The 27,957-nt window shown below is 42.4% G+C and overlaps 1 protein-coding gene across 1 annotated transcript in view; it reads right to left on the bottom strand.

The window, feature by feature from the left end:
- LOC121007852 (MOB-like protein phocein) overlaps nucleotides 1–27,957 on the bottom strand; it is a 203,742-nt gene that overhangs the window by 41,053 nt on the left and 134,732 nt on the right. The window contains exons 4-5 of the mRNA XM_040440102.1: nucleotides 23,922–23,964; nucleotides 2,295–2,381 (exon numbers count right to left, since the gene is read on the bottom strand). Coding sequence (XP_040296036.1) covers nucleotides 2,295–2,381; nucleotides 23,922–23,964 — 130 coding nt within the window. The remainder of the gene's footprint in view (nucleotides 1–2,294; nucleotides 2,382–23,921; nucleotides 23,965–27,957) is intronic.

The following is a 27,957-nucleotide window of genomic DNA, read 5'->3' as shown; positions in this document are numbered from 1 at the left end:
CGTGCCAATTCTCCCCCCCATCATGTGCCAGTCTCCTCTCTGCTGCCACCCCCCCCCCCATGTGCCAGTAATAAGTGTGGCCGAAAAATTGTCTGATTTAATAAAAAATAAAAAAACACTCATACTTACCATCTGCGATGCGGTGCGATGCAGGCCTCTTCTGGCCTGTGTCCCGCTCTGTACTGCTCAAGCGGCGCAATGACATCATTGCGCCGCCTGCACTGGCCTCTGATAGGCTGCGGGCCTTGTGCCGGCAGCCTATCAGAGGAACAGGGAAGGGAGATGCATCTCCCTCCCCTGCCACAGTACAACAATCTGTATTGCTGTCCTGAGGACGGCGATGCAGATCACTATGGAGATGAGCGCAATGGAAGCGCAGCGCTCATCTCCTGCTGTGCCCTGCCAGAATTGCTGAAACTTCCAAAACACCCGGCGGGCTGGATCAGTGTCCTCGGAGGGCCGCATGTGGCCCGCGGGCCGTAGTTTGAGGACCCCTGCCTTAAGGGGTTAAAAAGAGGGGTTTTGGAAATGTTCTGAAAAATAAAAAAATTAGCTTCTAAGCCTTCTAACCTCCTAAAAAAAAAAAAAAAAAACATTTACAAAATGATGCAAACATGACGTATCCAGCAAAAAAGGTCCCAGTTGAGAAAGGCTGGACAGGCCGAAACGCGTCCTGTTATTACTTTCTTAGTTACAATAAAAGAATACAACTGATTGAAAACTAGAACCCTGCTGGGACCTTTTCTGCTGGATTTGAATTGGGGATTGCCCCTTCCCGTGCAGCGTGAAAAGGATTGTGAGCCGTTACCTATGACGTAGACATATGGTAAATGTAAAGTAATAACTATTTTGTGAGGTACCACTATCTGTCAGAAAACCAGAGAAATTCAAATTTAGAAAATTGCAAATTTTACCCAAATTTCTGTAAATTCTGGATTTTTTTTTTATAAATAAAGTCAAAACATATTGACTCGAGTTCGTACAATGTGTCACGAGAAAAAAAATCTCAGAATGGCTTGGATAAGTAAAAGTGTTCCAAAGTTATTACCACATAAAGTTAAACCTGTCAGGTAAAAACTGGCTTGGTCTTGAAGGGGTTAAAGGGCATCTGTCACCAGTTTTATGCTGTCCTCACTTTTAAATCCTTACAGTAGAAATTAGAAAATAAAAAGTTATTACGGCACAAAATTTTCTTTCTAAAAAAAAAAGATTTTACATTTTTCTAAAGTAGCAAAACAAAACTATAATACAGCATTCTGAACACTGTAAAAACAAATGGAAAAATAAAGTTACTGTATAGCTTTTGACTTGCAGAAATCAAAAAAAGAAAAAATAACAGGTCATCAAAACAAAGCTGGCCTGTATAGTCAATCTGACTAAAGACACCTGCACCTAGCAGAGGCAGAAGGCGTAGAGAGCTGTGGATCAGCCACAGCTCTAAGGCGGTGAGATAGGATAACCCTTTTAAATGAGACCTCCAGGAATGTATGAAGTTGGCCTTTGGTAGCTCATCTTAGAAAATTACTAGGATGGATTGCCAGAGGCCATCAAAAACCCCTTTAGGGGTTATACACAAATGTATTTTTTTCTGTGGCCGTTCTGTGGCCGCGAAAAACAAAAATGACTCCATTTGTGGACTGCAAAACAACAACGGTCTTGTGCAACAGCCCTTTGAGTACAAAAGTAGGCTGCGCATTTAAAGGGTTAAAATGCTTTTTTTTTTTTTTTTTAAAGAGGAACAAAAAATAAGATTTTTGGTAGGGTTTCCACACAGAAAAAATACCAAGCAAAAATATCCATTGCATATATTTGAGTGGGAGCAGCACTGTAACCAGCCCCAGCCACTACACGGTTCCAATACCCATTTCCAGCACAAAGTTTTTGCATACAGCTGGATGGGCAGGGGCACTGGAAGTCTGATCATTCATTGTTCAGTCCCAAAGAACTCCATTAAATTAATACTTTAAATAGTTGAATAAAAATATCTAACTTAGGCTTGTTTCACAACTGTTGTCTGGCTGTTTGGGCAAAGTGGCGGGAATTGGCTGGACAAAAAACCCTGCGTACAGCGTTTTTTGCCTGGCTGATTTCCGGCACATTTACCGGGTAGCGGCCGGATCTAGACAATTAGGTCCGGCAAGCAAGCAGCAGTATGCAACAATGCCCAAGCCAGAGAGCTCTGGAACATTGTGGAGGAGATGCAGCTGCAGGTGTGAAACTAGCCTTACATGTATTATATATTTATTTTTACTACATTAGCTTTAGAGCACAGAAATAAGAACATTATTCGTCACCTCCTTTGGGGTTTTATGAGCTGCACAAAGAAATATCCATTGTTCTGTAGCAGTCATCTGAGTGCAAGTGTCAGGGTGACATTCAACCTGCAATAAAGAGGATTTTTGGAAAACGTAAATATCTAAAAATTTTGCGTTAACCTATATTGACTTTTATAGTGCTCATATATGTTATACAAAAAAAAACACACAACTGCACAAAAAACGTAATTCAATTTATCAGAAGATGTGTTCTAAAACCACCAGTGTTATGAATGTATATGTCAATGCATTGTGGTCTAGTATTTTAGAATATATTAGAAGTGTCCGTTTACTGTTGGTAGTGCTAGAAGTAGGATTCCACTCCTCAGCTGTGTAATAAAGAATTTTTATACTAGGCCTCATGCACACAAGCGTATGTAGTTTGCGGTTAAACCATGGATCTGCAAAGTACATATACTGGCTGTGTGCATGCTGCAATTATGTTATAGAAATGCCCATTCTTGTCTGCAAAACGGACAATAAGACATTTTCAATAACTTCTGGAACGGACACACAGTTGTGGACACAGCACGTGGATGACATTCCACAAAAACTATAGATCGGACATGTGCCCCAAATATGGTCATGTACATGAGGCCTTAAAGTGAGGATAGGCCACTACTTGTAAAGAACTGGACAACCACTTTAAAAGGAATCTGTCACTAGCAAAATGCAATGCAATATGCAACCGCCACTTTAAAGAGGAGAAGGACCTGAGTAGATGGATATAGTTCAGTAGGAAAAGATTCAGAAAAACAGAATCTCTATGATTAAGAGTCATCTGGTGAGTGCTACTCAGTGACTGACAACTAACTCCAAGACTAAGCATACAGGGAAGGCTGTCAATCTGCTCTGCTTATTCCACTCAATAACATGCTGCCAATCATGGTGACAAGTCCCCTTTAAGGTCTCCAAACACACACCTGGAACAAATATTCAGCAAAATTCAATCACAGATTAAAGCAGTTGTGCAGGCCATACATATTGATGATCTATGGTCAGGATACGTGATCAATATCTGATCGGTGGGGGTTAGCCGTTTGAAGAGGGGGTGGCGTTTCATGCGAGCACCGCTTCCTCTTCATTACACTATGCGTCGACTGCCTTGTAGCGGCAGCGTAGTGTAAGGACAAGTACTTGTTCCATTCAACTGAATGGAGCAAGTATTTGTCAATACACTGCACTGCCGAGACTTCTGAGACGATGGCAAGTGTAATGAACAGAAAGCAGTGCTCGCATAGAGCACAGACTCCTCTTCAAACAAATGATTAAAGGGGGTGCTGACAGTTGTCTGACCCCCGATAATCAGATATTGATGATCTATCCTGATTTTAGGTCATCAATATGTATGTTCTGCAGAACCCCTTTAACTCCCTAGGTGACCACACATTAAACACTGAGAGCAAGTTAGCAGAAATATCTGCTTATAATGATCAACATGTTCACTGCTCTGGTGGAGGAGATGAAGTCTTTAACTGGCCGATACAGAGGATAGGTCCAAAACAATGGAGCGGTTCTAAATATATATATATATATATATATATATATATATATATATATATACACACACACATACATACATATACACACAGTGGATATAAAAAGTCTACACACCCCTGTTAAAATGTCAGGTTTCTGTGATGTAAAAAAAATTAGACAAATATAAATCATTTCAGAACTTTTTCCACCGTTAATGTGACCTATAAACTGTACCTCTCAATTGAAAAAAAAAAAATGAAATCTTTTAGGTGGAGGGAAGAAAACAAACAAAAAAAATGATGTGGTTGCATAAGTGTGCACACCCTCTTATAACTGGGGATGTAGCTGTGTTCAGAATTAAGCAATCACATTCAAAATCATGTTAAATAGGAGTCAGCATACACCTGCCATCATTTAAAGTGCCTCTGATTAACCCCAAATAAAAGTTCAGCTGCTCTAGTTGGTCTTTTCTGAAATTTTCTTAGTCGCATCCCACAGCAAAAGCCATGGTCCACAGAGAGCTTCCAAAGCATCAGAGGGATCTCATTGTTAAAAGGTATCAGTCAGGAGAAGGGTAGAAAAGAATTTCCAAGGCATTAGATATACCATGGAACACAGTGAAGACAGTAATCATCAAGTGGAGAAAATATGGCACAACAGTGACATTACCAAGAACTGGACGTCCCTCCAAAATTGATGAAAAGACGAGAAGAAAACTGGTCTGGGAGGCTACCAAGAGGCCTACAGCAACATTAAAGGAGCTGCAGGAATATCTGGCAAGTACTGGCAACAATCTCCCGTGTTCCCAAACAGTGGAGTAACCGGTTGTTCTGTACCTGGCCTCTTAAGGACCTTGAGCGACGTCATATTGTCCTGACTGTCCTAATAGACGGTGGAACCTTGTGATGTGGGCGTCGGGGTGGAGGCGGGGTCGAGAACACCTGAGTGACACATAATGGGGGAAGAACATCTAAGTGGTACCCCAGGAGTGGGAGGGGAACCAAGGAATAGTGGTACCTATATTGGGATAAACCTACTAATCATGTACGAGAAACAGTGTTCTCACCGATGGCGCCGTTGGCTGTTCCCTACCTGACCTCTTAAGGACCTTCGAGTGACGTCACTTCGGCTTGACTGTCCGATTGAACGGTGGAGCCTCGTGATGTGTATGTCTGGGTGGAGGAGAGGTCGGGAGCACCTGAGTGACGCCACGGGAGTAGGTGGAATACATCTGAAGAAACGCCCCAGAGGTGGGTGGAGAGCACAGGAACCATGTCCTCAGAATAGACAGAGATCAGGGTATATTATTGAGATTGTGGTCTAAATATATAACATTTGAGATATTGGATGGTATGATTAAAATATGGGATAGGAATTTGTATAAGGAGGTTAGAGATACGTATTGAATATATGGAATAGCGGTAACCCGAAAGGGTAAAGAGATATATGTATTTGTGTATTAACTGGTAAGAGAGAGAGAAAATCCTCTCACAGTTTTATATTGTATATTTTTATTTTTATATGTTTGAAATGTGATGTTATCAAAGGATCACTGATGGTATTTTTATTATTATGCATGAATTGCAAATGATGTTTTTGGAATCACGTTATGATCCGAAATTAGACCGGCCTGTGTAATGAAATCAGCTGGGCTATTTAAGAGGCTTGACTGCAAGCATGTGCAGTTATCGCCCCTGAAGAAGCAAGGTAGCGAAACCCGGGTCGGGCAGGAATGTGACGACTGATACTGATTTTATGCCTTTTGTCTACGAACCTTTGTGAGTAGAATAAAACCTTTTATAAAAAGAGTGTAAAGGGTGCTTCACTATTCTGCCTATTTCCTTTCAACCCTGCAGTGAAAGAGGTCTGGGGAGGACTGGATCCGGCGGGTATTGAGGAGAGGGGCTGACACCCTTTTTCATTCACTGATGACCGGGAGACATAGTCTCTAGCAGCGCGGTTCCAAAACCCTTTTGACCCGTATTCTTCATATGTTTGGCCTATGGGATAGAATGTCAAGACTAAAGCCTTTTCTTACGAAGAAAAACATCCAAGCCAGGATACATTTTGCAAAAACACATCTGAGGTCTCCCAAAACAAATTCTGTTTCCTTGAGTCCACCATGACGGCTCTACTATGAGATTGACCCTTGACCTCTGTAGGGGCAGGAACACACAGAGTTTAAAAGGCCACCACCCACTCTCACTCTCAGTGCTTTCCAAATTACCAAGTGGGTGCAGCCTTAACCTAGGCAATATATATATATATTTTTTTATTTTTTGAGTATTAATTCATACTCAACCCCTCCTTAAATCTCAGGGGGGGGGGGAATCTGGGCCATCATGGTGGACTCAAGGAAACAGAATTACCGGTAAGTCTAATTACGGTTTTTCCATTTCGTCCACCATGACGGCTCTACTATGAGAACTACCAGATTATTAAATAGGGTGGGTAACTGCTTGCAAAACCTTCTGACCGAAGGTTAAGTCCGCAGAAGCCGACACATTAATTCGGTAATATTTGATAAAAGGTATTTATATTCGACCAGGTGGCCGCTCTACAAATTTTGTCGAGGGAGACACCTCCTCTTTCTGCCCACGAAGAAGCCATAGCTCTTGTAGAGTGAGCTTTTATATTTGTGGGGCTGTTTAGACCCGACTTCTGATAGCAACAAATAATAGTAGATCTGATCCATCTTCCAATGGTGGCTTTGGATGCCTTTTTCCCCTTGTTTGGACCTGCATATTGAACGAAAAGATTATCATCCTTCCTAAATTCTTTTGTTGAATCTAGGTACTGTATGACAGTATCCCGAACATCCAGAAGCTGGAACTGATCTTGTGATGGACAGTCCTTGGGAAAGGATGGAAGAATAATTTCTTGGTCTGTGTGAAAGTCTGACACCACTTTCGGGAGGAAACCCGGATCCAAACGTAAAACTATTCTGTCCGGGAAGATAGTAAGGTATGGCTCCCTGCAGGACAGCGCCTGGATTTCGCCCAGTCGTCTGGCTGAAGTAATTGCCACTAGGAAGGCTGCTTTTAATGATAGGTGTTTGAGTGATATATCCTGGATAGGAGAAAAAGGTGAATCTGTAAGATTTCTCAGGACCAAGTTTAAATCCCATTGAGGCGTCCTAGGGGTTAGGGAAGGCCTCAACCTGGAGGAAGCTCTTATGAACCTCCTTATTCACCTATGACTGGCTAGGTCCGTATCATAACAAGCCCCCAAGGCAGAGACCTGTACTTTGAGAGTACTTGGTCTAAGGCCCAGATCTAACCCTCGTTGGAGAAAGTCTAGAACTTTTTCAATATTTGGGGAAGAGTTTACTTGAGGAGTCTGGCCTAGCCAACTACAATATCTCTTCCATATCTTAAGATATATCGCAGAGGTGACTTCTTTCCTGATAGATTTAAGAGTATTTATAACCTTCTCTGATAGCCCTCTGTTTTTTAGGACTTCGCGTTCAGGATCCAGGCTGATAATTTGAACAGACCTGGATTCTGGTGAAGAATTGGGCCCTGAGAAATAATGTTTCCCTATGGGGGGATTATCCAGGGTTCTTCCAGAGCTAGCTCTTTTAGTACTAGGAACCAATTTCTTTTTGTCCAGTATGGGACAACCAGTATTACTGTTACTGGGTCCGACCTTATTTTCTGCAGCACTCTGGGTATTAATGGCCAAGGGGGAAAGGCATAGGCTAGATCCCAAGTCCACCTGATTGAAAATGCGTCTGTCGCCCAAGGGTTGTCCTTTGGGTTTAGGGAGCAGAAGGGATGGACCTTTGCGTTTTTCCTTGATTCAAACAGGTCTATCTGGGGGGTCCCCCACCTCATGGTGATCTGATCGAATACGTCTGAGTTTAGGGCCCATTCTCCCGGATCTATGGTTATTCTGCTGAGAAAATCCGCCTGTATGTTTTCTGTACCCTTTAAATGGATAGCTGTGATGGAAAGAACATTTTTTTCTGCCCAGGAAAATATTTTTTCTGCCAATTCTTTTAAAGCTTGTTGATCTTGTGCCCCCTTGATGTTTCAGGTATGCGACGGCTGTTACGTTGTCCGAAAGGATTTTTAGGTGTTTTCCGGAGACCTTGTCCTGTGACACCTTCAGCACCTCCCAGATTTCCGTCAGTTCTTTGTGATTTGACGAACATTTTGTCATGGCGCCTGACCAAGTGCCCTGGTAATTTAGCGAGCCTATTTTTGCTCCCCATCCTGTACCACTTGCATCCGTGTTTATTTTTATCTCTGGATCCTTTACCCAGGGTACCCCTTTTTGCAGGTTTCTCTCTTTCGTCCACCAATTTAAATCTGATCTTACATGATTTGGAATGGGGATTCTTTTTTCTAGTGAGCACTGTCTCTTGTCCCAATTTCTCAGGATCCAAGACTGGATAATCCTGGTGTGGGCCTGAGACCAAGATACTGCTGTTATACAGGAAGTCATCGTACCTAGGAGGCTCATGGCACTGCGAATGGAGCACTGGGATTGACTTTGGAATTTATTTGTTTCGTCCATAAAGGACGTAATTTTTTCCTGAGGGAGGGATGTAACCTGGGAGACCGAATCCAGGATCACTCCCAGAAATTTCATTTTGGTTGAAGGGATTAAACTTGATTTTTTCAGGTTTATTACCCAACCCAGGTCTGAAAATCTGCGCATCAGATCTCTGGTAATGCTGGTTGTTTCCTGCTCCGAGAGTCCTAGGACCAGAAAATCGTCCAAGTATGGGAATATTTTTATTCCTTCTGCTCTCGGGGGATATCATCTCTACTACGAGTTTCGTGAATACCCTTGGTGCAGATGAGATTCCAAACGGTAACACGGTGAACTGGAAGTGTTTTACTTCTCCTGAGCTGTCCACTAGGGCGAATCTGAGGAATTTTTGAGATGACTTGTTTATGGGGACGTGATAGTATGCGTCCTTTAAGTCTATGGACGTCATGAAGTCTCCTGTTCTGATCAGGGGAATGATGGATGTTACGGATTCCATCCTGAATTTCCTATATGTGACCGCTTTGTTTAGTCCCTTTAAATTTATAATGGTGCGGAAGGTACCATCTGGTTTTTGTACCAGAAATAAACTGGAATAGTAACCCCTTCCTCTTTCCGTACTTGGGACTTCTGTCACAACGCCTGAGTCTATAAGCTGCAGGACCCCCTGCCAGATCTTTTCTATAATTTTTGGGCTGTGTGAGGTTATTTTGAACCTCTTTGGAGGGGTTGAGGAAAATTCTATCCGGTAGCCATCCCGAATTATGTTTAAGGCCCATGGATTTTTTGTAATGGATTCCCAATGGGACAGAAAATTCCGCAGTCTTCCCCCCACTCTGGCGTCATTGTTTATCTGACTGCTTATTCTGGGGGTTAAGAAGGAACCCTCTGCCTTTTCCCCCTTTCTGGTAACTCCACCTACCCCCCTTCCCTTTGCCCCTATAGGGTCTAGTTTGGGAATTGAAGGAACGAAAGGGCTTCTTTTTAGTTTCTTCCGGAAACCCCTTCTTTTTATCTGCAGCCTTTTCCAGGATGGCGTCTAATACTGGTCCAAAGACGTATTCCCCAGAAAATGATATAGAGCATAGCTTGGCTTTTGATGCTCTATCCCCTCCCCAGGCTTTCATCCACAATGCCCTTCTAGCAGAATTGGTGAGGGCCGCATCCTTAGCGGCGAACCTCACCGATTCCGCCGAAGCATCCGCCAAAAAGGCCGTGGCAGATCTGAGGAGTGGGAGTTCAATATCTCCTCTCTAGGGGTCTTATTTTTGATATGCTCTTCTAATTCGTTAAGCCAGACACACATACAGTCATGTGAAAAAATTAGGACACCCTTTGAAAGCATGTGGTTTTTTGTAACATTTTAAATAAAAGGTTATTTCATCTCCGTTTCAACAATACAGAGAGATTAAAGTAATCCAACTAAACAAAGAAAACTGAAGAAAAGTCTTTTCAAGATCTTCTGTAAATGTCATTCTACAAAAATGCCTATTCTAACTGAGGAAAAAGATAGGACACCCTTGCCCCTAATAGCGAGTGTTACCTCCTTTGGCTGAAATAACTGCAGTGAGACGGTTCTTGTAGCCATCTACCAGTCTTCGACATCGGTCTGAGGAAATTTTACCCCACTCCTCAATGCAGAACTTTTTCAGCTGTGAGATGTTTGAGGGGTTTCTTGCACGTACAGCCCTTTTCAAGTCACCCCACAGCATCTCAATGGGATTCAAATCTGGACTTTGACTTGGCCATTCCAGGACTCTCCATTTCTTCTTTTTCAGCCAATCTTTGGTTGATTTACTAGTATGTTTTGGGTCATTGTCATGTTGCATGGTCCAGTTCCGCTTCAGCTTTAATTTTCTAACTGATGGTCTCACATGTTCTTCAAGCACCTTCTGATACACAGTAGAATTCATCGTGGATTCTATGATGGTGAGCTGACCAGGTCCTGCTGCAGCAAAGCAGCCCCAAACCATGACACTTCCACCTCCATGCTTCACAGTTGGTATGAGGTTCTTTTCTTGGAATGCTGTGTTTGGTTTACGCCAAACATGTCCTCTGCTGTTGTGTCCAAATAATTCAATTTTGGACTCATCTGTCCAAAGAACATTATTCCAGAAGTCCTGGTCTTTGTCAACTTTATCTCTGGCAAATGTCAGTCTGGCCTCGATGTTTCTCTTGGAAAGCAAAGGTTTCCTCCTTGCACACCTCCCATGCAAGTTAAACTTGTACAGTCTCTTTCTGATTGTAGAGGCATGTACTTCTACATCAACAGTAGCCAGAGCCTGCTGTAGTTCTCGAGATGACACTTTAGGGTTTTTGGAGACCTCTTTTAGCATCTTGCGGTCTGCTCTTGGGGTGAACTTGCTGGGGCGACCAGTCCTGGGCATGTTGGCAGTTGTTTTGAAAGCCCTCCACTTGTAGACTATCTTCCGGACAGTGGAATGGCTGATTTCAAAATCTTTTGAGATCTTTTTAAATCCCTTCCCAGACTCATAGGCTGCTACAATCTTTTTTCTGAAGTCCTCTGACAGCTCTTTTGCTCTCACCATGGTGCTCACTCTCACTTCAACAGTCAGGAGCACACCAAACTAAATGTCTGAGGTTTAAATAGGGCAAGCCTCATTCAACATGCAGAGTAACGATCTACTAATTATGTGCACCTGGTGTGATATACCTGTGTGAGATCTGAGCCAATTTAAGAGGGAATACATGTGAGGGTGTCCTATCTTTTTCCTCAGTTAGAATAGGCATTTTTGTAGAATGACATTTACAGAAGATCTTGAAAAGACTTTTCTTCAGTTTTCTTTGTTTAGTTGGATTACTTTAATCTCTCTGTATTGTTGAAACGGAGATGAAATAACCTTTTATTAAAAATGTTACAAAAAACCACATGCTTTCAAAGGGTGTCCTAATTTTTTCACATGACTGTAGATCTTGAGACCGATGTCGCGTCTATGTTGGTTTTAACTCCAAACATAGCTGCCTCCCAGGATTTTTTTTAGGAGAGAGTCGGCCTTCCTTTCCATTGGGTCTTGTAGTTGTGAAGAGTCCTCAAATGGGAGGGAAGTCTTTTTAACTACTTTCGCTACCTGGATGTCAATTTTGGGGATTTCGTTAAATAATTTGACGTCCGCTGGGTCAAATAACAGCCTGTTTCTAAATTCATGGGATACCCCCAGTCTTCTCTCGGGGTCAGTCCATTCGTCTAGAATCATGTCCTTTAAGTTCTCATTCATTGGGAAAACTTTTAATTTTTTGGCTCTGAGTCCCCCAAACATTTCATCTAGGACGGACTTTGGTTTTTTCACCTCCTCAATCCCCATGGTTGCTCTAACAGCTCCCAATAGCTCCTCCATATCTTCGGAAGAAAAGAAGTATTTCTTACTATCTTCCATGATTTCACCCTCTGACAGAACTTCAAGATCCACATTCTGTCTAGAGGTGGAGGCCTCCTCGTCCATGACCTCCGAAACAGAGGAGGATGGGATGGACAATCTAGGTTTTTTTGCCGGAGGTGTAGACGGGATTGATCTGAGGGAGGCCAGAGAGGACTTAATTTCGTTTTGAATAAGCGATTTGACCTCGGACAAAATGGACGGTTGCTCCTCTTTTAGAAGATCTTTTATGCAACCTTGGCAGAGCTTCTTTTTATAATTCTCAGGAAGCCTCTTTCTACAAGTTGCACATCTCTGAACTTTAGATCTTTTTCTGGGCTCTTTAACTCCCTATAAGAGAGGAGCAGCCAGGTATCAATAAACAAATAACAAAGTAAGTCAAAAAAATTATACATCATTTGTCCTTCCACCACAGGAGAACTCACTGTTGGAGTAGCCAAGGGGGTTTCAGATTCCATCTGGGCTGCAGAGGCGTCCGGGGCTTCAGGAGCAGACATCTGTGTGTGTATGCGCCAGGAGGAATATCGGTGTGTGCCACTGCCTGTTTGAAACTGCCGCCTCAAGTAGTCAGCATGCCATCTGACGTCATCACAGTGCGCCCGCCCCTTCAGCCTCCTGCCGGCCGAGAGCAGAGTGTAATGCTGAGGCTTCCTTCAGAGTCGGCGTACAGCATGCTCCTACTTTCCTGCGGTCAGCTTCCTCAATGTAGGGAAGGGGGACCGCACTGTGGGGAGGGATACAGGCTCCTGCGACAGGAACGAGATCGGCTCCGTATGTATCCCTTGCCCAGCTTTGGACCAGACCACAGGAGGGCAGGGGAAGAGGACTGAATCCTCAGGTACTTTTAAAATAATAAAACTTTCTTCACCTCCACCAGGAGGGCTCTCTGTGTGGTTGACCCCGTAGGGACAGGAAACAGAGTGAGAGTGGGTGGTGGCCTTTTAAACTCTGTGTTCCTGCCCCTACAGAGGTCAAGGGTCAATCTCATAGTAGAGCCGTCATGGTGGACGAAATGGAAAAGGTGTTATGGTCTGATGAAACCAAGGTTGAACCTTTTGGCCATAATTCCAAAAGATATGTATGCCGCAAAAACAACACTGCACATCACCAAAAGAACACCATACCCACAGTGAAGCATGGTGGTGGCGGCATCATGCTTTGGGGCTGTTTTTCTTCAGCTGGAACTGGGGCCCTAGTTAAGCTAGAGTGAATTATGAACAGTTCCAAATACCAGTCAATATTGGCACAAAATCTTCAGGCTTCTGCTAGAAAGCTGAACATTAAGAGGGCTCTGGCTGGGCCATTCCAGAAAAAGATTAAAGTTTTGGAATGGCCCAGCCAGAGCCCAGACCTGAATCCGATAGAAAATCTGTGGGGTGATCTGAAGAGGGCTGTGCACAGGAGATGCCATCGCAATCTGACAGATTTGGAGTGTTTTTGCAAAGAAGAGTGGGCAAATCTGCAAGTCAAAATGTGCTATGCTGATAGATCAGGGCTGGCCAACCTGCGGCTCTCCAGCTGTTGCAAAACTACAACTCCCAGCATGCCCAGACAGCCTACAGCTATCAGTCTACAGCATGGCATGGTGGGAATTGTAGTTTTACAACAGCTGGAGAGCCGCAGGTTGGCCAGCCCTGTGATAGATCCATACCCAAAAAGACAGTGCTGTAATAAAATCAAAAGGTGCTTCAACAAAGTATTGGTTTAAGGGTGTGCACACTTATGCAACCATATTATTTTATTTTATTATTTTTTTCTTCCCTCTACCTAAAAGATTTCAGTTTGTTTTTCAACTGAGTTGTACAGTTTATAGGTCGCATTAAAAGGATGAAAAAGTTCTGAAATGATTTATCTTTGTCTCATTTTAACAGGGGTGTGCAGACTTTATATATATATATATATATATATATATATATATATATATATATATATATATATATATATATATATATATATATATATATACACACAGACAGACAGTAAAAATTGATGTTTCTGTCTATGGGGCCCGAAATCGACCCCATGGCATACAAAACGGAACCACCCATATGTTATGTCACATACTGTAAAAAAGACACCATTTGGGGTATTTCGAATACTTGTTTCAACAGTTGTCTCTAATGGTCACATGATTGGTGTTTCGCGATTGTCATAGATTTATTTCAAAGGCTTCATTTAGGCCGTTTGGATTCAAGCAATTTAGCTTGAAGATCCAAAACATTTCTCGTCTTTTCAGGGTTTGGCTAGTATTGTGAAAGTCAGCAGCGTGGCGGGAGACACTGTTGCAAGAATTTATTTCCGCATATTGGACCTATGTTTATTATGCTTATTTCTAAGGGTTTGTGACGTGCGGCCTATATACTGTGACCCGCACGGGCATTCCAATAAATATATGATATTTTGTGACCCACAGTCCAGATGGTCTCTAACCGGAAAAGATTCTCCAGTAAAATAACTGGAAAAGGTGGGAGACGAACTTATCGTGGTGCAGCACAAACATCTAGCACCTGGGGCGTAAAAAACCCAAGAGAAGAATATAAAATCAGTGATACAGTCCTAACCTCAGTATCTGAGGAAAGGGATTTAGGGGTCATTATTTCAAAAGACTTAAAAGGTAGGCAGACAATGTCATAGAGCAGCAGGAAATGCTAGCAGAATGCTTGGGTGTATAGGGAGAGGAATTACCAGTAGAAAGAGGGAGGTGCTCATGCTGCTCTACAGAGCACTAGTGAGACCTCATTTGGAGTATTGTGCGCAGTACTGGAGACCATATCTCCAGAAGGATATTGATACTTTGGAGAGAGTTCAGAGAAGAGCTACTAAACTAGTACATGGATTGCAGGATAAAACTTACCAGGAAAGATTAAAGGACCTTAACATGTATAGCTTGGAAGAAAGACGAGACAGAGGGGATATGATAGAAACTTTTAAATACATAAAGGGAATCAATAAGGCAAAAGAGGAGAGAATATTTCAAAGAAGAAAAACTGCTACAAGAGGACATAGTTTTAAATTAGAGGGGCAAAGGTTTAAAAGTAATATCAGGAAGTATTACTTTACTGAGAGAGTAGTGGATGCATTGAATAGCCTTCCTGCAGAAGTGGTAGCTGCAAATACAGTGAAGGATTTTAAGCATGCGTGGGATAGGCATAAGGCCATCCTTCATATAAGATAGGGCCACGGGCTATTCATAGTATTCAGTATATTAGGCAGACTAGATGGGCCAAATGGTTCTTACCTGCCGACACATTCTATGTTTCTAGATACATTACATCTGAAACTGCCTGCCGTGGTTATCGTCTGGCCACCTGCAATGGATATTTTCTTGTTTCACGTAATGGATTTTAGTTTGCTAGGTGCCAAAACACTTTATAAGGTTTTTGCCCTCCTAAACGTAAGAGGAGGTTGGGCTGGTAAAATTTTCTTCAGATGGGGGGTCTCTTTTCAGTATATACCAGTGTTTAGCTAATATACTTCTAATGATGTTGTGATTATCGCCATACGTTGTTATAAAGTTCATATTAAAGCATCTCTTACTGGTGTCTGGTGTATCTTTCTTAGTTTTATTGAGACAATCTTCTTGGGATAGCTCACTGGCCTTTTTGTAAGCGGCCTCTATAACCATCAGAGGATATCCCTTTTCTAGGAATCTAGTCCGAATGGTCTCACTTTGAGATATAAAATCACTGCCCAAGGTGCAATTCCGCCTAATTCTTCTGAATTGGCTAAACGGGATATTAACTTTCCATTTTTTGTAATGGGTACTTGAAAAATCTAAATAACTGTTACTATCCACTTTTAAAAAAAAAAGGTCCATGTCATTATTCTGTGCCCTATGGATCCCAATTCGAGGTCCAAATATTATATTTTATTAGTGTCACATGTCCCCGACAATTTCATGCCCCAGCTGGTGTTATTTAGATCCTCCATAAAGGAAGTGATGGAGGCATTGTCACCATTCCAAATAAATATCAAATCATCAATGTATCTCCGGTAAGAGGATATTATTTGTCCAATATCTGGATCCGTAGATAGATTGGTCCTCGAAACGCCCCATAAACAAATTAGCAAAACTAGGAGCAAATTTCGTCCCCATAGCGGTGCCCCACCTTTGTAAATACAATGTGTCCTCAAAAGTAAATACATTATGTGTCAAAATAAATCTGATACATTCTAGGACAAAAGATTTCTGTTCGTCTGGTATTTTAAAGTCATTTTCAAGGTACCACTTTATAAATTCAATGCCCAACTCATACGAAATATTGGAATACAAAGCTGTAACATCTAAAGTGACCCAGCGGTATGTGTCCCTCCACTCAATTTGTTTCACTGATTGTATCAGGGACGTGGAGTCTCTTAAATAAGATGGTAATTTCACCACATATTTCTGTAAAAGGACATCCACATATTGAGACAGGTTACAGGTAAGGGAGGTAATACCCGAAATAATAGGTCGACCTGGCGGATTTTTATTGTCTTTATGAATTTTCGGTAAGTGGTAAAATAAGGATATTACAGGGTCAGCTATTAGAATGATTTTTTTCTTTTTCATCCAATATATGGGAAGCGGATTCAATTAAAGCTTTAAGTTCAGATTTGTATTGTTTTGATGGATCTGATTCTAGAGGTAGGTAGTACTCTGTGTCGGATAGAATACGGATGGCTTCCCTAATGTAATCTGCTCTGTCTTGACTCACTATAACACCTACCTTGTCGGCATTACGGATCACAATACTGGTATTGTCTTGGAGTTTTTGGATTGTTGCCCTCTCCTTCTTATTCAAATTACTATTAGGGATGGGTTTCTGGTGGATACTACGGAATTTGTCCATCACCACATTATAGAAAGTGTCAATGAAATTCCTTTTATGTTGTAATGTATAGTAGTTAGAAGATGGTTTTAAGCCGTGTGTACATACTGTATGGGGGGGAGGGGGTTATCAGCAGTGTCAGTCAAGGCAGGGGTTTTCTCTTTTCTTAGCGATTTCTCTAAAATTTAAAAATGCATTTTTAAAGTCGGCTTTCTGGTGAAATTATTGAGATCCAAAAACAGATAAAGAAAGGCTAGTTGTAGTGGAGGGGCAAAAGGATAAGCCGTTAGATAAAGCGGACTTTTCCAAAGTAAATTTATGGGAGGATAAATTGAATATTTGGATTACCTTGAGGGTTCGGACGGGGCCATCTATATATTTCTTTTTGTTTTTATTTCCCCCCCCCCCCCCCCCCCCTAAATCCTCTTCCACATTTTTTCTTCTGTTTATCTTGGGCCCAAAGGGTCGAAGTAGTTGGTGATTGTTACTGTGTTTGGGATCTTCATTATTGGATATATCGAAGTGGGGTCAGTATCGGCAGTAGGGATAAAAAAGAAACAGGACCAGTCGTGGATAGGGCAGTTTAATCTAGTGGATCCACAGGGTCTTGGCCCATCTGTGATAAGATGGATTGATACTGTGGGTCCATAGTCTCCCCGGTAGGTTGTACCAAGGATTGAGTTGGTGATATGGCATGAATCATGTTGTGGAAATTTTATTACTCTCATTTTTGAGAAAGTTTTGCTCTTTGTGAACTGAAATCTGTGTACTCCAATCTGCTGATATCAGGAAAAAAAAATCTACTGAAAGAACCTTTTGGTGTATGTGGTTGTTATCTGCTGCGTCAGGGGGTGTAAGGATAAGGTAAGTGCTTTTCTGTTGTGTTGATTGTACAGTGGTTGTATGATGAGATAGTGTGCTGAGCAGTACAGGGTATAATTTGGATTTTCTTTTGCTGGATTTTGTAGACACTATCTTTATTTTCTTTGTGAAGGCCATGTGGTTTGTCGGCCATTTTATTTTCCTTTGTGTGTGTCAAGCCATGTGCTTTTGTCGGCCATCTTTAATTTCCGTTGTGTGGTGTGAACAACATGTGGCTTTGGCAGACATCTTGGTGAGTTGGTGCTGCAGGTTTGAACAAGGAATTTATTTAGTTTTGGTGTCTATGAAAAGCGATTTGATTGTTTTTGCCTCAAATGTCAGTTTTGTCCAGAATAGTTGTCTTGTTTTTTTTGTAACCTTTCTATGTACAGCTTGATTTTGTTTTGATAAGTTTTGTGCTGGATATCAGTGGAGTGTTCGGTTATGTTATAGCTCAGTGACCAGTCTGATACAGGAATCATTGTGTGAACATTAGTGGCAGTTTAGCGGTGAAATCATTCTATCTTGATGATTCTGCTTAATGTTTGTATATCTGTGGCTGTTACACTGAATTGTAGACTTGTTTGGCATAACTAATACGGGTACTACAGTGTAGAAAGGAGGTGCTTGTAGTTATGTGCCAAAAGTATTGGGACAACTCCTAGAGATCGATAGCAGTGTATTATTTTTTGTAGCAACCATTGTGATTTTTTTTTTTTTGTGCAATGGAAAGTATTGTTAAAGAAGTTGCAAAGTTGAAGGACATAGCGGCCATTCTTCAGGCTATGCAGGGTTCTACTTCTCCATGGCTGCAGGCTCAGAATTGTGTAGCAAACCTGATCGGTACCAAAAAATGGTGCAAAGGGAAAGGCAAGTATGCTCTGATTTTTGCTGCTGGGTGGATAGCGGATAAATATCAGGAGTCTTGTAGGCTGAAGCGGAGTTTGGAAGGAGAAGTGGAAGATTTAAAAGTGGAAATTGTTAAATTGAGAACTCTTGTTCAGTAGGCAGCTGAAGCTAGCGCTAATTATGAATGTACTGTGAGGTGTAATACTGAGCTCCAAAACAAGAATGAATGGTTATCTGAAAGCCTGACACATGCACAGGGTGCTGTAAGGGAATTGTCGGAGTCATTGAAGCAACCGTTGGAGAGTAATGTGTCTGGGATTAGAGGAAATGTATGGGCTGTAAGCATGGAAAAGTCTGAGGACTGTGGGTCAGATAGTGGAACCGACTCAGGGATGGAGATGGACAATGTGTCTGATCCTGGAGTTGGAAGTATTAACACAATGCCAGAAGATTCCTCAGATGAGTCCGTGGTAAGTGGACTCAATACAGATAGTAGTGTGGGATCTAGTCATGCTAGGATGGTTAATGTTGTGCACTAAGTCAAATCACCATGTGCCCAGACAAGGTATTGTGCAGGGAGACAAGCTATTCGTTGTTTTGCATGCAGGGAATACGGGCACATTGCACGATATTGTAACGACACAGGTATAAGTACCCCAGAACCACACCTAGAAGTAAAGTGGTTTATTCAGCAAGGTGGGGTAATGGTCCCAGACATGGTTCTTTGCAAAGGCAGAGAACCCAGGGACAGCCAAGGTCATTGATCAATGAAGCAGATTTTAAATCCCAATATGAACGGTTAAAATGTGAAAATTTGAAATTAAGGTCTTTATCCAAGACCTAATTTAAATAGATTTTTCCCTTCCCCTAGAAAAAAAACGGTTTTGAGACCTTGTAATGTTAAATCCTGCTTCTCTGGTAAAATGAATCTGAAGCTGGTTTGGGGCTGGGCAAATTAACATTTCAATGACTGGGTGGGTAGAAATTCTCCTGTACTGTTTCAGGTGAACCCTCCAAGACATTGATTTGTTAATTCAGTCCTATAAAGTTGTATGTGTTCCAAAGGGTTTTTGTTTTTGAGTCTCAGTTTTTAAGTTAACATTTACTTTTTACTGAATCTCAATGTATATAGCAAGACTTTCTGTAACTGAAGTTTTCTATGTTGTTTTTTTCTCTCCTTTTTACAGGTCTGCTTTTACTAATCCATTTTTATTTTTTAGGTTTTTATTAATGTAATCAAGTTTTTTTCAGTTTTTCCTTATTTACTAACCCATTTATATTTTTAGTCTATTATTCATTTTTTCCTTTTGCATATTTGGCACTTTTCTCTTTCTTTCCCTCTCTCTTCTCTGTAGATTTGGTTAGGAGTACTGGGGGTCTCATGATATTGTGTGGGAACTACTGTCTGAATTCAAGGGTTGCTGCTGAGCGAGAGGTTTTTGATCTGTCACTGCAAAAAGGGCTTTGTGTGCTGTTCAGCTTGACTATATAGAATCATATCGGCAAAGGAAAGTAAGTATGAGCTTTTTTTTAAGGAGACAAGGTGATATATATCACCCGGGCATACCAATAGCTGTGTGAGTAACCCCTTTCCCCACAGGAGTACTGTGTGTTTGTTTCCTGTGCGCCCCTTTTTCCACTCCAGGTCAATTGGAAGCCCTATTCTGTGGTCAGGTCACTATTCAGAGCCAAAACAGAGGCTGGTATATCTCATTAGGAGACTCAGAGGGCCGCCGTGTGTCGGCGAGAGCCCTTTTCCTCACGCTGCTACTCCTTTTCCTGAGGTCTAACTAAGGTGAACGGAGTCCGTGTGTCGGTGCAAGAAACCCTAGGGCAACTCAAAGGCGAACGAAGGGGAGTAGCAGCCGTCCAAGCATGTGTCGCGGGACACTGGAGGTGGACGCACCTACTTTTAGAAGGCTCGAGCATGGGTTTAGGGAAATTTAGGGAACAGAAGGGTACCACTTCTGACTATAGGACAGCCAAGCAGTACATGAAATCCATCTATGGAGGAGGAGTTGTTAAGCCCCTAAAAGATTGGCACCAAGGGAATGTAGGTTCAGAGTGGACCATCCCCAAAGAAGGGACCTTTGAGGTCTGGATTGGGAAAAAGTTTGTCTGTATATTCCCTACTAGACTACCAAAGCCATGGTTCCCTCCAGAAAGAAGAACTGTGGCTGCACGAATCCATCGATCTCCAGCAACAGGGCATTCAAAAGTCCCAGACAGCGCAAACTAACACTGTCATGTACTCCCGTCCCGCTAAGACTGCAGAGTCCAAGAGAAGCGCTTTTCTCTTTCTCATCCCTCCCTCATCTTTCCATCTAACCTTGAGACGATGCACCATGTTTAATCCAGCTTCTCTTAGTCCTGGTTTTAAGGACGATGAAAAGGGGGGAAAGTGGTGCCGAAAACAACGATCTTCAAACTTTTTACTAACCATTCTAACCTCTCAAATGTCAATCAATTTCTAACCTAGTAGGGAATTACTTTGAGAACCATCACGACTGCCTTTTCTTTGATGGTACTTGGGTCAGATTTTTGCAAAGAAGGTAAAAATCACGGCCGATTCATGGCCTGAATGTTCCGCTGTAACCCTTTTATTCCATCAGGCATGCCCCCAGGCAGCCCCACAGGTTATCACCCGGACCCAGACTCGATAACCAGTGTTCATTCTAGTCAACCAGGTGATTGGGTCGTGCTAAAGAAACATCCGAGGATGGGACTAGAGACTAGATATCTTGGGCCATTCCAGGTGCTGCTGATGACGCCAACCTCTCTGAAGTTCGAAGGACGAGACAACTGGATCCACACCAGTCATTGCAAGAAGCTGCTCAACTAAGTCAAAGAATGAAGAGTATCACTTTTGTTTATTTGTTACAAGGAGGCATTTGTTGATGGCACATAACGATACATTCCTAGAGGGTAATATCAGCTATAGGTTTAATATTAGCTCTGGCTCCTGCTCCTCGCTTGTTAATCCTGTATAGGTGTCCAGGCAACTAGGCGACCCGGAGATGTGGTATGGTTATGCCTGGCTAGCAGACACCATTGACAAGGGTCAGGCCCATACTGACAGGAGCAGGGCAGAGGCGGAGCTATGACTAGTGAGGGTCAGAATCCTTTTTAAAGCTTTGGGAGGTCTTGGGGCTCACTGGTTTTCCATTGGATCCGGGCGAAAGGAACTAGGACATGTACTTATGTTTTTTTGTTTCCATTCCTTCTATACGCCGGAGTGAGATGTTCCTGATGTCTAATCGACCGAGTTACCGAAGCCTGAACAGACAAGACACCCTGAAGACTAAACCATGGGCCAGATGCAGAGGATTCCAAACCAGCCGGCGACCAACGCGAAACACCACCTCCTAAGTCACCTCCCGAAGAAAAGAAGCTACGTGTCAAGATTGACTTTCTGTTTTCCATCATTTGTTTTATGGATTCAGGACTTTTTATAGACAAGAAGAAGATAGAGATTCATCGAGGGACACTGGGGAGCATATGACAAAGAGGAGGGACTGTTGTGGAAATTTTATTATGCAGACATTTTATCTTAGGATGTGTGTGTGTTTTTATAGATTGTCATCTGTCTCCCTGTGTCTGATTTAGCCAAAGAACGCTCTAGCAGAAGGTACTTGGGTTGAATAGAGACCAGTGGTAAAACCGTCAGTATGAAAACCTTCTCATGGGCTTGGAGACGTGGTCTCAGTGAGTAGGGGGTGCGTTTGCCGGTTTGTAAGCACTAAGTACAATGCACTGGGCTTCTTCCCTTCAAATGTCTATGCACATTAGAGAAGTGAAGTCTGCATAACGAGAGATATATATTATACCTCTGCTGCGGCTTCGCTATCCCTTTCTGGATACATATCTGCTTTTAAGACATGCATATCTGCCTTGTCGGTATACTCGAACTGTATACGGACAATAGCCGTAGCAATGTCTCGCAGATAGTCTCAAACCTATAAGAACCAGTAGAATGATCTTCACTAGATACTGGTCGCTTTGAGCAGAATTGAATGGGATCCATGCTGACAGTGGTGGGGGATGGGGGGCCACCTGGCTGATCAGACAATGGACATGACTCATCCTTCTTTATACAGGGATGGGGTGTATGCATTGCACTGTCCAGCCACATTGATGCCCTCCCCTGTCCTTTGACAAGTCTCACTTCCTGCATGTCATCACATCCTGCATCCTTGTAAAAGGGGCTGGCCCATAACACCTTTTGTGAGTAAATAAAATAAATAGACTGGGCAGGGGGAAGGAGGAGTTGCTCAGAAGAATTCAAGATGGTAACACCTGTGACTGACTGACTGCGGTTGAGGGAATAGGGATTTACCTTTCCTTACACAAAGTTTGATTCGAGCGGATTACAACTATTAATATTTCTACAACAATCATGATAAGGGAGTCTGCTTCCAGATCTGTAGACGTAGATGGGGAGGGTGGGCTAAGTTGGTAGGTTGTGGCAGTATGGTTGGATGGAATGATGTAGGGTTCTGGCGTCAAGGGTGAAAAGGTGGTGGGAGGAAGGTCTAATGGGGCACATTTAGATAATATTTCTGGATCAAACAAATTTAAAGGAATAGTGGGAATGGATTCAGCTGGATGTTTTTTTTTTGGAGAAAGGCGGAATGGCTTGTGGAGTGAAGAAGTGTGTGTCTGGGGTGTCAGGTGTGGAGGGAATCCTAGATGAATGAGTCATCTGAACTGGTTTGTCTGCCAGAAGAGAATTTCCATTAGGGGTATGTGGTGGTTAAGTGGACTGGGGACGGGTGGATCTTTGTTGTTTGTCATTACGGTTTTCATTCAGTTTATTGTAAAATGTGGGTTCCCTGGTCAGAGTAAAATGAGATGATGTTTTGCAATGTCCTGTGGTGGGGTTGGTAAGGTTAGTACTATTTGGGAGAGGCCTAGGAATAGTGGCGGATTCAAATTGTCTTCTTCTTTGATGCCCAGGAGGAAAAGGACCTGTCACTAGGACTAGCAGTGGCAGATTCATATTGTATTGGTTTTGTTCAAAGGGCAACCTTTTTAAGCCAAAATTTAATGTTACCGGTAGTGAAATCGGTCCTATCTCTAGTACGTTTTTTTGCTAAAATTTTCGCACCTATAATTATTATAATTTTTTATGAGTCTAATTTTAATCTAACTTAATAAGTCACTGCGCTCATCACATGGTTCGTCATATGATCATGTTATAAGGGAAAATAATAAAATCTACACAACACGTAACCCAAACCCGAACTTCTGTGAAGAAGTTCGGGTTTGGGTACCAAAAATCGTGCATGTTCCCGCAACGCCCGTGTGAACCCAGCCTAAACGTGATGGGAATGAATTTCGTTCCCAAAGAGAGCGGTTGGTGTGCAGCCCCGGATGTAGATCTTCTTAAATGAGTGTGCCTGGAACCTCACAGAGAATTATTGTGCAAATACAGAAACAGCCATCCTTCACGTGCCCCAGGCTGACACAGCAACAAATAGTTTTTCCCCTAAAGATGCGACAGTTGCTATTGACAGCAGCATCTAAGGGGTTAAAAGAAGACTCTGATCCTGGTCACTGCTGGTGAGTGTCTGGTGTATTATACAGCCAGCACCCACCAAATATGGAGAAAGCTCAGCGCGTGAGCTCACAACATACAATAGGTATGTCATCGGGCATGAAAGGGTTAAATATATGAGATGAAGTGACTGTAAAAATAACACAATAATATTTACCTGAAGCTTAACCGCAAGTCCATTCAGTTCCAGACAAAATTGCCTAAAAGTTAAGAAAAAAAAAACTTTATGAAAGATACTTTAAGGTTTTCATAAAACCTAATGGGCTCAAATACAAAACAATTTAGAAAATGGAAAAGAAAAACAAAAATGCATCTTATAGTTTACCCGCTATTGACCAGTCTATTTTTGGTCTTGGCGACCAAGCAATTTTTTTTATTCGATTTTTGTTTCCAAAAATAAAAAGTTATAACTTTTATTTTTTTCTGTCAATGTAGCAGTATGAGAGCTTGTGTTTTTCCATTGCACAAGTTGTCGTTTCTCAAATTCTTGATTAACTTTTAATAACTTTCTGGAGGGGATGGGAAGAAAAAAATAAAAATAAAAATAAAACATTTATCCAGCCATTGAGTTTTTAACCCCTTAAGGACTCCGGTACACCCTGTTTCCCCGAGTCCTTAAGGACCCAGGGCGTACCGGTACGTCCGAAGTTTAAATTGACATTGCGCAGCGGCAGGGGTTAATTGTGACAGGATGCCCGCTGAAATCATTCAGCGGGCATCCTGTCACAACGCCGGGAGGGGGGTCCCGTGACCCCCAGTATCGGCGATCGCCGCTGAATGGCGATTTACCTTATCCGGCGGGTGGCGGCGGCAGTGCCATCGGGTCCCCATGCGGCTGTGGGGGGGACCCGATGGCATGGAAGGCAGCGCGATGTCTAAGGAAGGCATTGCGCTGCCTTCAGGTGAAGAGCCTGTGAGATCCAGCCCCCTGGATCTCACAGGCCCCGGAAGCTGTATGAGTAATACTCACTGTATTACTCATACAGCCAATGCATTCCAATACAGAAGTTTTGGAATGCATTGTAAAGGATTAGACACCCAAAAGTTCAAGTCCCAAAGTGGGCCAAAAAAGAAAGTGAAAAAAAAATTTTTGGAAAAATAACGTTTCCGCCGCGTCCGTATCGACCGTCTCTATAAACATATCACATGACCTAACCCCTCAGATGAACATCGTAAAAAATAAAAAATGCTAAATAAACCATTTTTGTCACCTTACATCACAAAAAGTACAACAGCAAGCGATCAAAAAGTCACACGCACCCCAAATAGTGACAATAAAACCGTCATCTAATCCCGCAAAAATTAGATGATGGTTTTTGCCCTATAAGACATAAAAAAAAATTCCCCCCCAAGGTGGGGGGAAAATGTCGGTGCGTCTTATGTAGTGAATACTAATGAGTGCTCCCATAATGGAAGTGCTCATTAGTACAGGAGGACGGGGAAGCAGTGAATGCAGCACTCCCCAGGGTCTGTACTCACCGGTTCCTGGTCCTCCGTTGCTCGCTGTGAGGTCTGTATAGGGGTCTTAACATTGGGGTTCTAATCTGAGTGTCTAAAAAGGGGTCTTTATTTGCATGCCAGTCTGATTGGGGGTCTGATCTGAGTGTCTGAATGGAGATCTTATTAACATGGAGGTCTGATCTGAGGCCTGATTGGGGGTCTTATTAACATTGGGAGTCCGATCTGAGGTCTAATTTGGGCTCTGAGCTGAGGTCTGATAAATAAAGCTTTCCTTCCTTATTGTCCTCTTCTAAAACCTAGGTGTGTTCTTTGGGCAGGTGTGTCTTATAGGGTGTAAAATACGCCAGTCCAGTCACAATAGCCCTACAGAAAGCGCAGATTCGAAAACGCTGGGGCTTCCCTATATTTCTTGCAACTAAACCATCAAGAAAGGCTCCCAATATTGGAGATTTTGCTCGGTCTTACAGATTGTAACATAGTAGATACGTATCGTTATATGATTTGGATGCTATTCTTAAAGGAGCATCAGTGAGATAATAGGTTTAATATCCTGATTTTAAGTTACATACCACTGTCACTGTTTGGATTACCATGTTGCCTTATCTGGTTAAAGATACAAGAATGGTGATACTGCTTGACTACCTAATATCTACAGGTCAAACTCGACTTTATGTTGGTCATATTCGACCCTATTCTGTTGCATCAAAATTATACTGTCCCTTTTCTTTTTTTTGGGTAAAATATACAGGCCTTTATGATCCTACATACTATGCACACGCCACCATTTTTGCTGAATATTCCTATGTTGCAACCCTAGCATTTAACACCCTGATTCTATATGTAAGACTATAAGCCACAATGTCAGGGGGTTTAATTCACTACTTAAAAGGAGGAAGGCTTTCAATGACTATGAGAAACACAAACTGGACATTTTACCCATTTTACTAACTCTTCTCACCCAAAACTTAAAAGGCTTCTGTCAGCCCACTAAACCGTTTTTTTTTTTTTTTTTGTTTATTAATAATCCCTACACTGCGATTTATGCATACATAAGTTAAATAATAATTTCTGTTCAGTAGAATTTGCTAAAAAGCGATTTTTAAAATATGCAAATTACCTTGCTACCAGCAAGTAGGGCGGCTACTTGCTGGTAGCAGCCGCATCCTCCGACCCTAATGATGCCCCCTCCGCATTGTGATTGACAGGGCCAGGGAACGGAATCGTTCTCTGCTGGCCCTGCCTGTTAGCATTCAAAATCTGGCGCCTGCGCTGCGGCCGTACGTATCTTCAATCTGCGCAGGCGCACTGAGAGGCGGCCGCTCTCTCCTCAATGCGCCTGCGCCGGGTGTAGATGTGACGTCATCGGCGCAGGCGCATTGAGGATGGAGCGGCCGAGCGAGTGGCCGCCTCTCAGTGCGCCTGCGCAGATTGAAGATAGGTACGGCCGCGGCGCAGGCGCCAGATTTTGAATGCTAACAGGCAGGGCCAGCAGAGAACGATTCCGTTCCCTGGCCCTGTCAATCACAATGCGGAGGGGGCGTCATTAGGGTCGGAGGATGCGGCTGCTACCAGCAAGTAGCCGCCCTACTTGCTGGTAGCAAGGTAATTTGCATATTTTAAAAATCGCTTTTTAGCTAATTCTACTGAACAGAAATGATTATTTAACTTATGTATGCATAAATCGCAGTGTAAGGATTATTACTAAAAAAAAAAAAAAACGGTTTAGTGGGCTGACAGAAGCCCTTTAAGATATAGGGTGAATTACCACTCAATGTATCATTTAAAGCAGAGAAGTTACCACATTCATCCGAAAGTCTCTCCCATTACATGTTACTAAGAATATCTACTCAAGGCAGTTATTTGATTTTGTTGGGTGAATTGTACAATAATAAGCTATGTATTGTCAATACATATGCTCCTAAAGACAACCCAATAGAGTTTTTTTTTTACTATATGCGATAAACTCATCCACTTGAATACACAAGACTAATCTGGTGTAGTGACTTAAAGGGGTTGTCTCACTTCAGTAAGTCGCATTTATCATGTAGAGATAGTTAATACAAGACACTTACTAATGTATTGTTATTATCCATATTGCTTCCTTTGCTGGCTGGATTCGTTTTTTCCATCACATTATACACTGCTCATTTCCATGGTTACAGACCACCCTGCAATCAATCAGTGGAGGTTATGCTTGCACACTATAGGTGAAAGTGTTAGGCTGCGTTCACACAGGCGAGTATTCCGCGCGGGTGCAATGCGGTAGGTGAACGTATTGCACCCGCACTGAATCCCGACCCATTCATTTCAATGGGGCTGTTCAGATGAGCGGTGATTTTCACGCATCACTTGTGCGTTGCGTGAAAATCGCAGCATGTTCTATATTCTGCGTTTTTCACGCAACGCAGGCCCCATAGCAGTGAATGGGGTTGCGTGAAAATCGCAAGCATCCGCAAGCAAGTGCGGATGCGGTGCGATTTTCACGCATGGTTGCTAGGTGACAGTCTATTCACTATATTATTTTCCCTTATAACATGGTTATAAGGGAAAATAATAGCATTCTGAATACAGAATGCATAGTAGGTGATCAATTGAGGGTTAAAAAAAATAAAAATAATTAACTCACCTCCTCTTGTTCGCGTAGTTCCCGGTCTCTTCTTTACGTCTTTAATGATGAGCTGTGGGCTAAAGGACCTTTGGTGACGTCAGATCACATGCTCCAATCACATGGT

Source organism: Bufo bufo, chromosome 7 (assembly GCF_905171765.1).
Source record: "Bufo bufo chromosome 7, aBufBuf1.1, whole genome shotgun sequence".
Lineage (NCBI taxonomy): Eukaryota > Metazoa > Chordata > Amphibia > Anura > Bufonidae > Bufo > Bufo bufo.
Note: the sequence above shows the minus strand (reverse complement) of the source record. Positions and strands in the feature narration are given on the sequence as shown.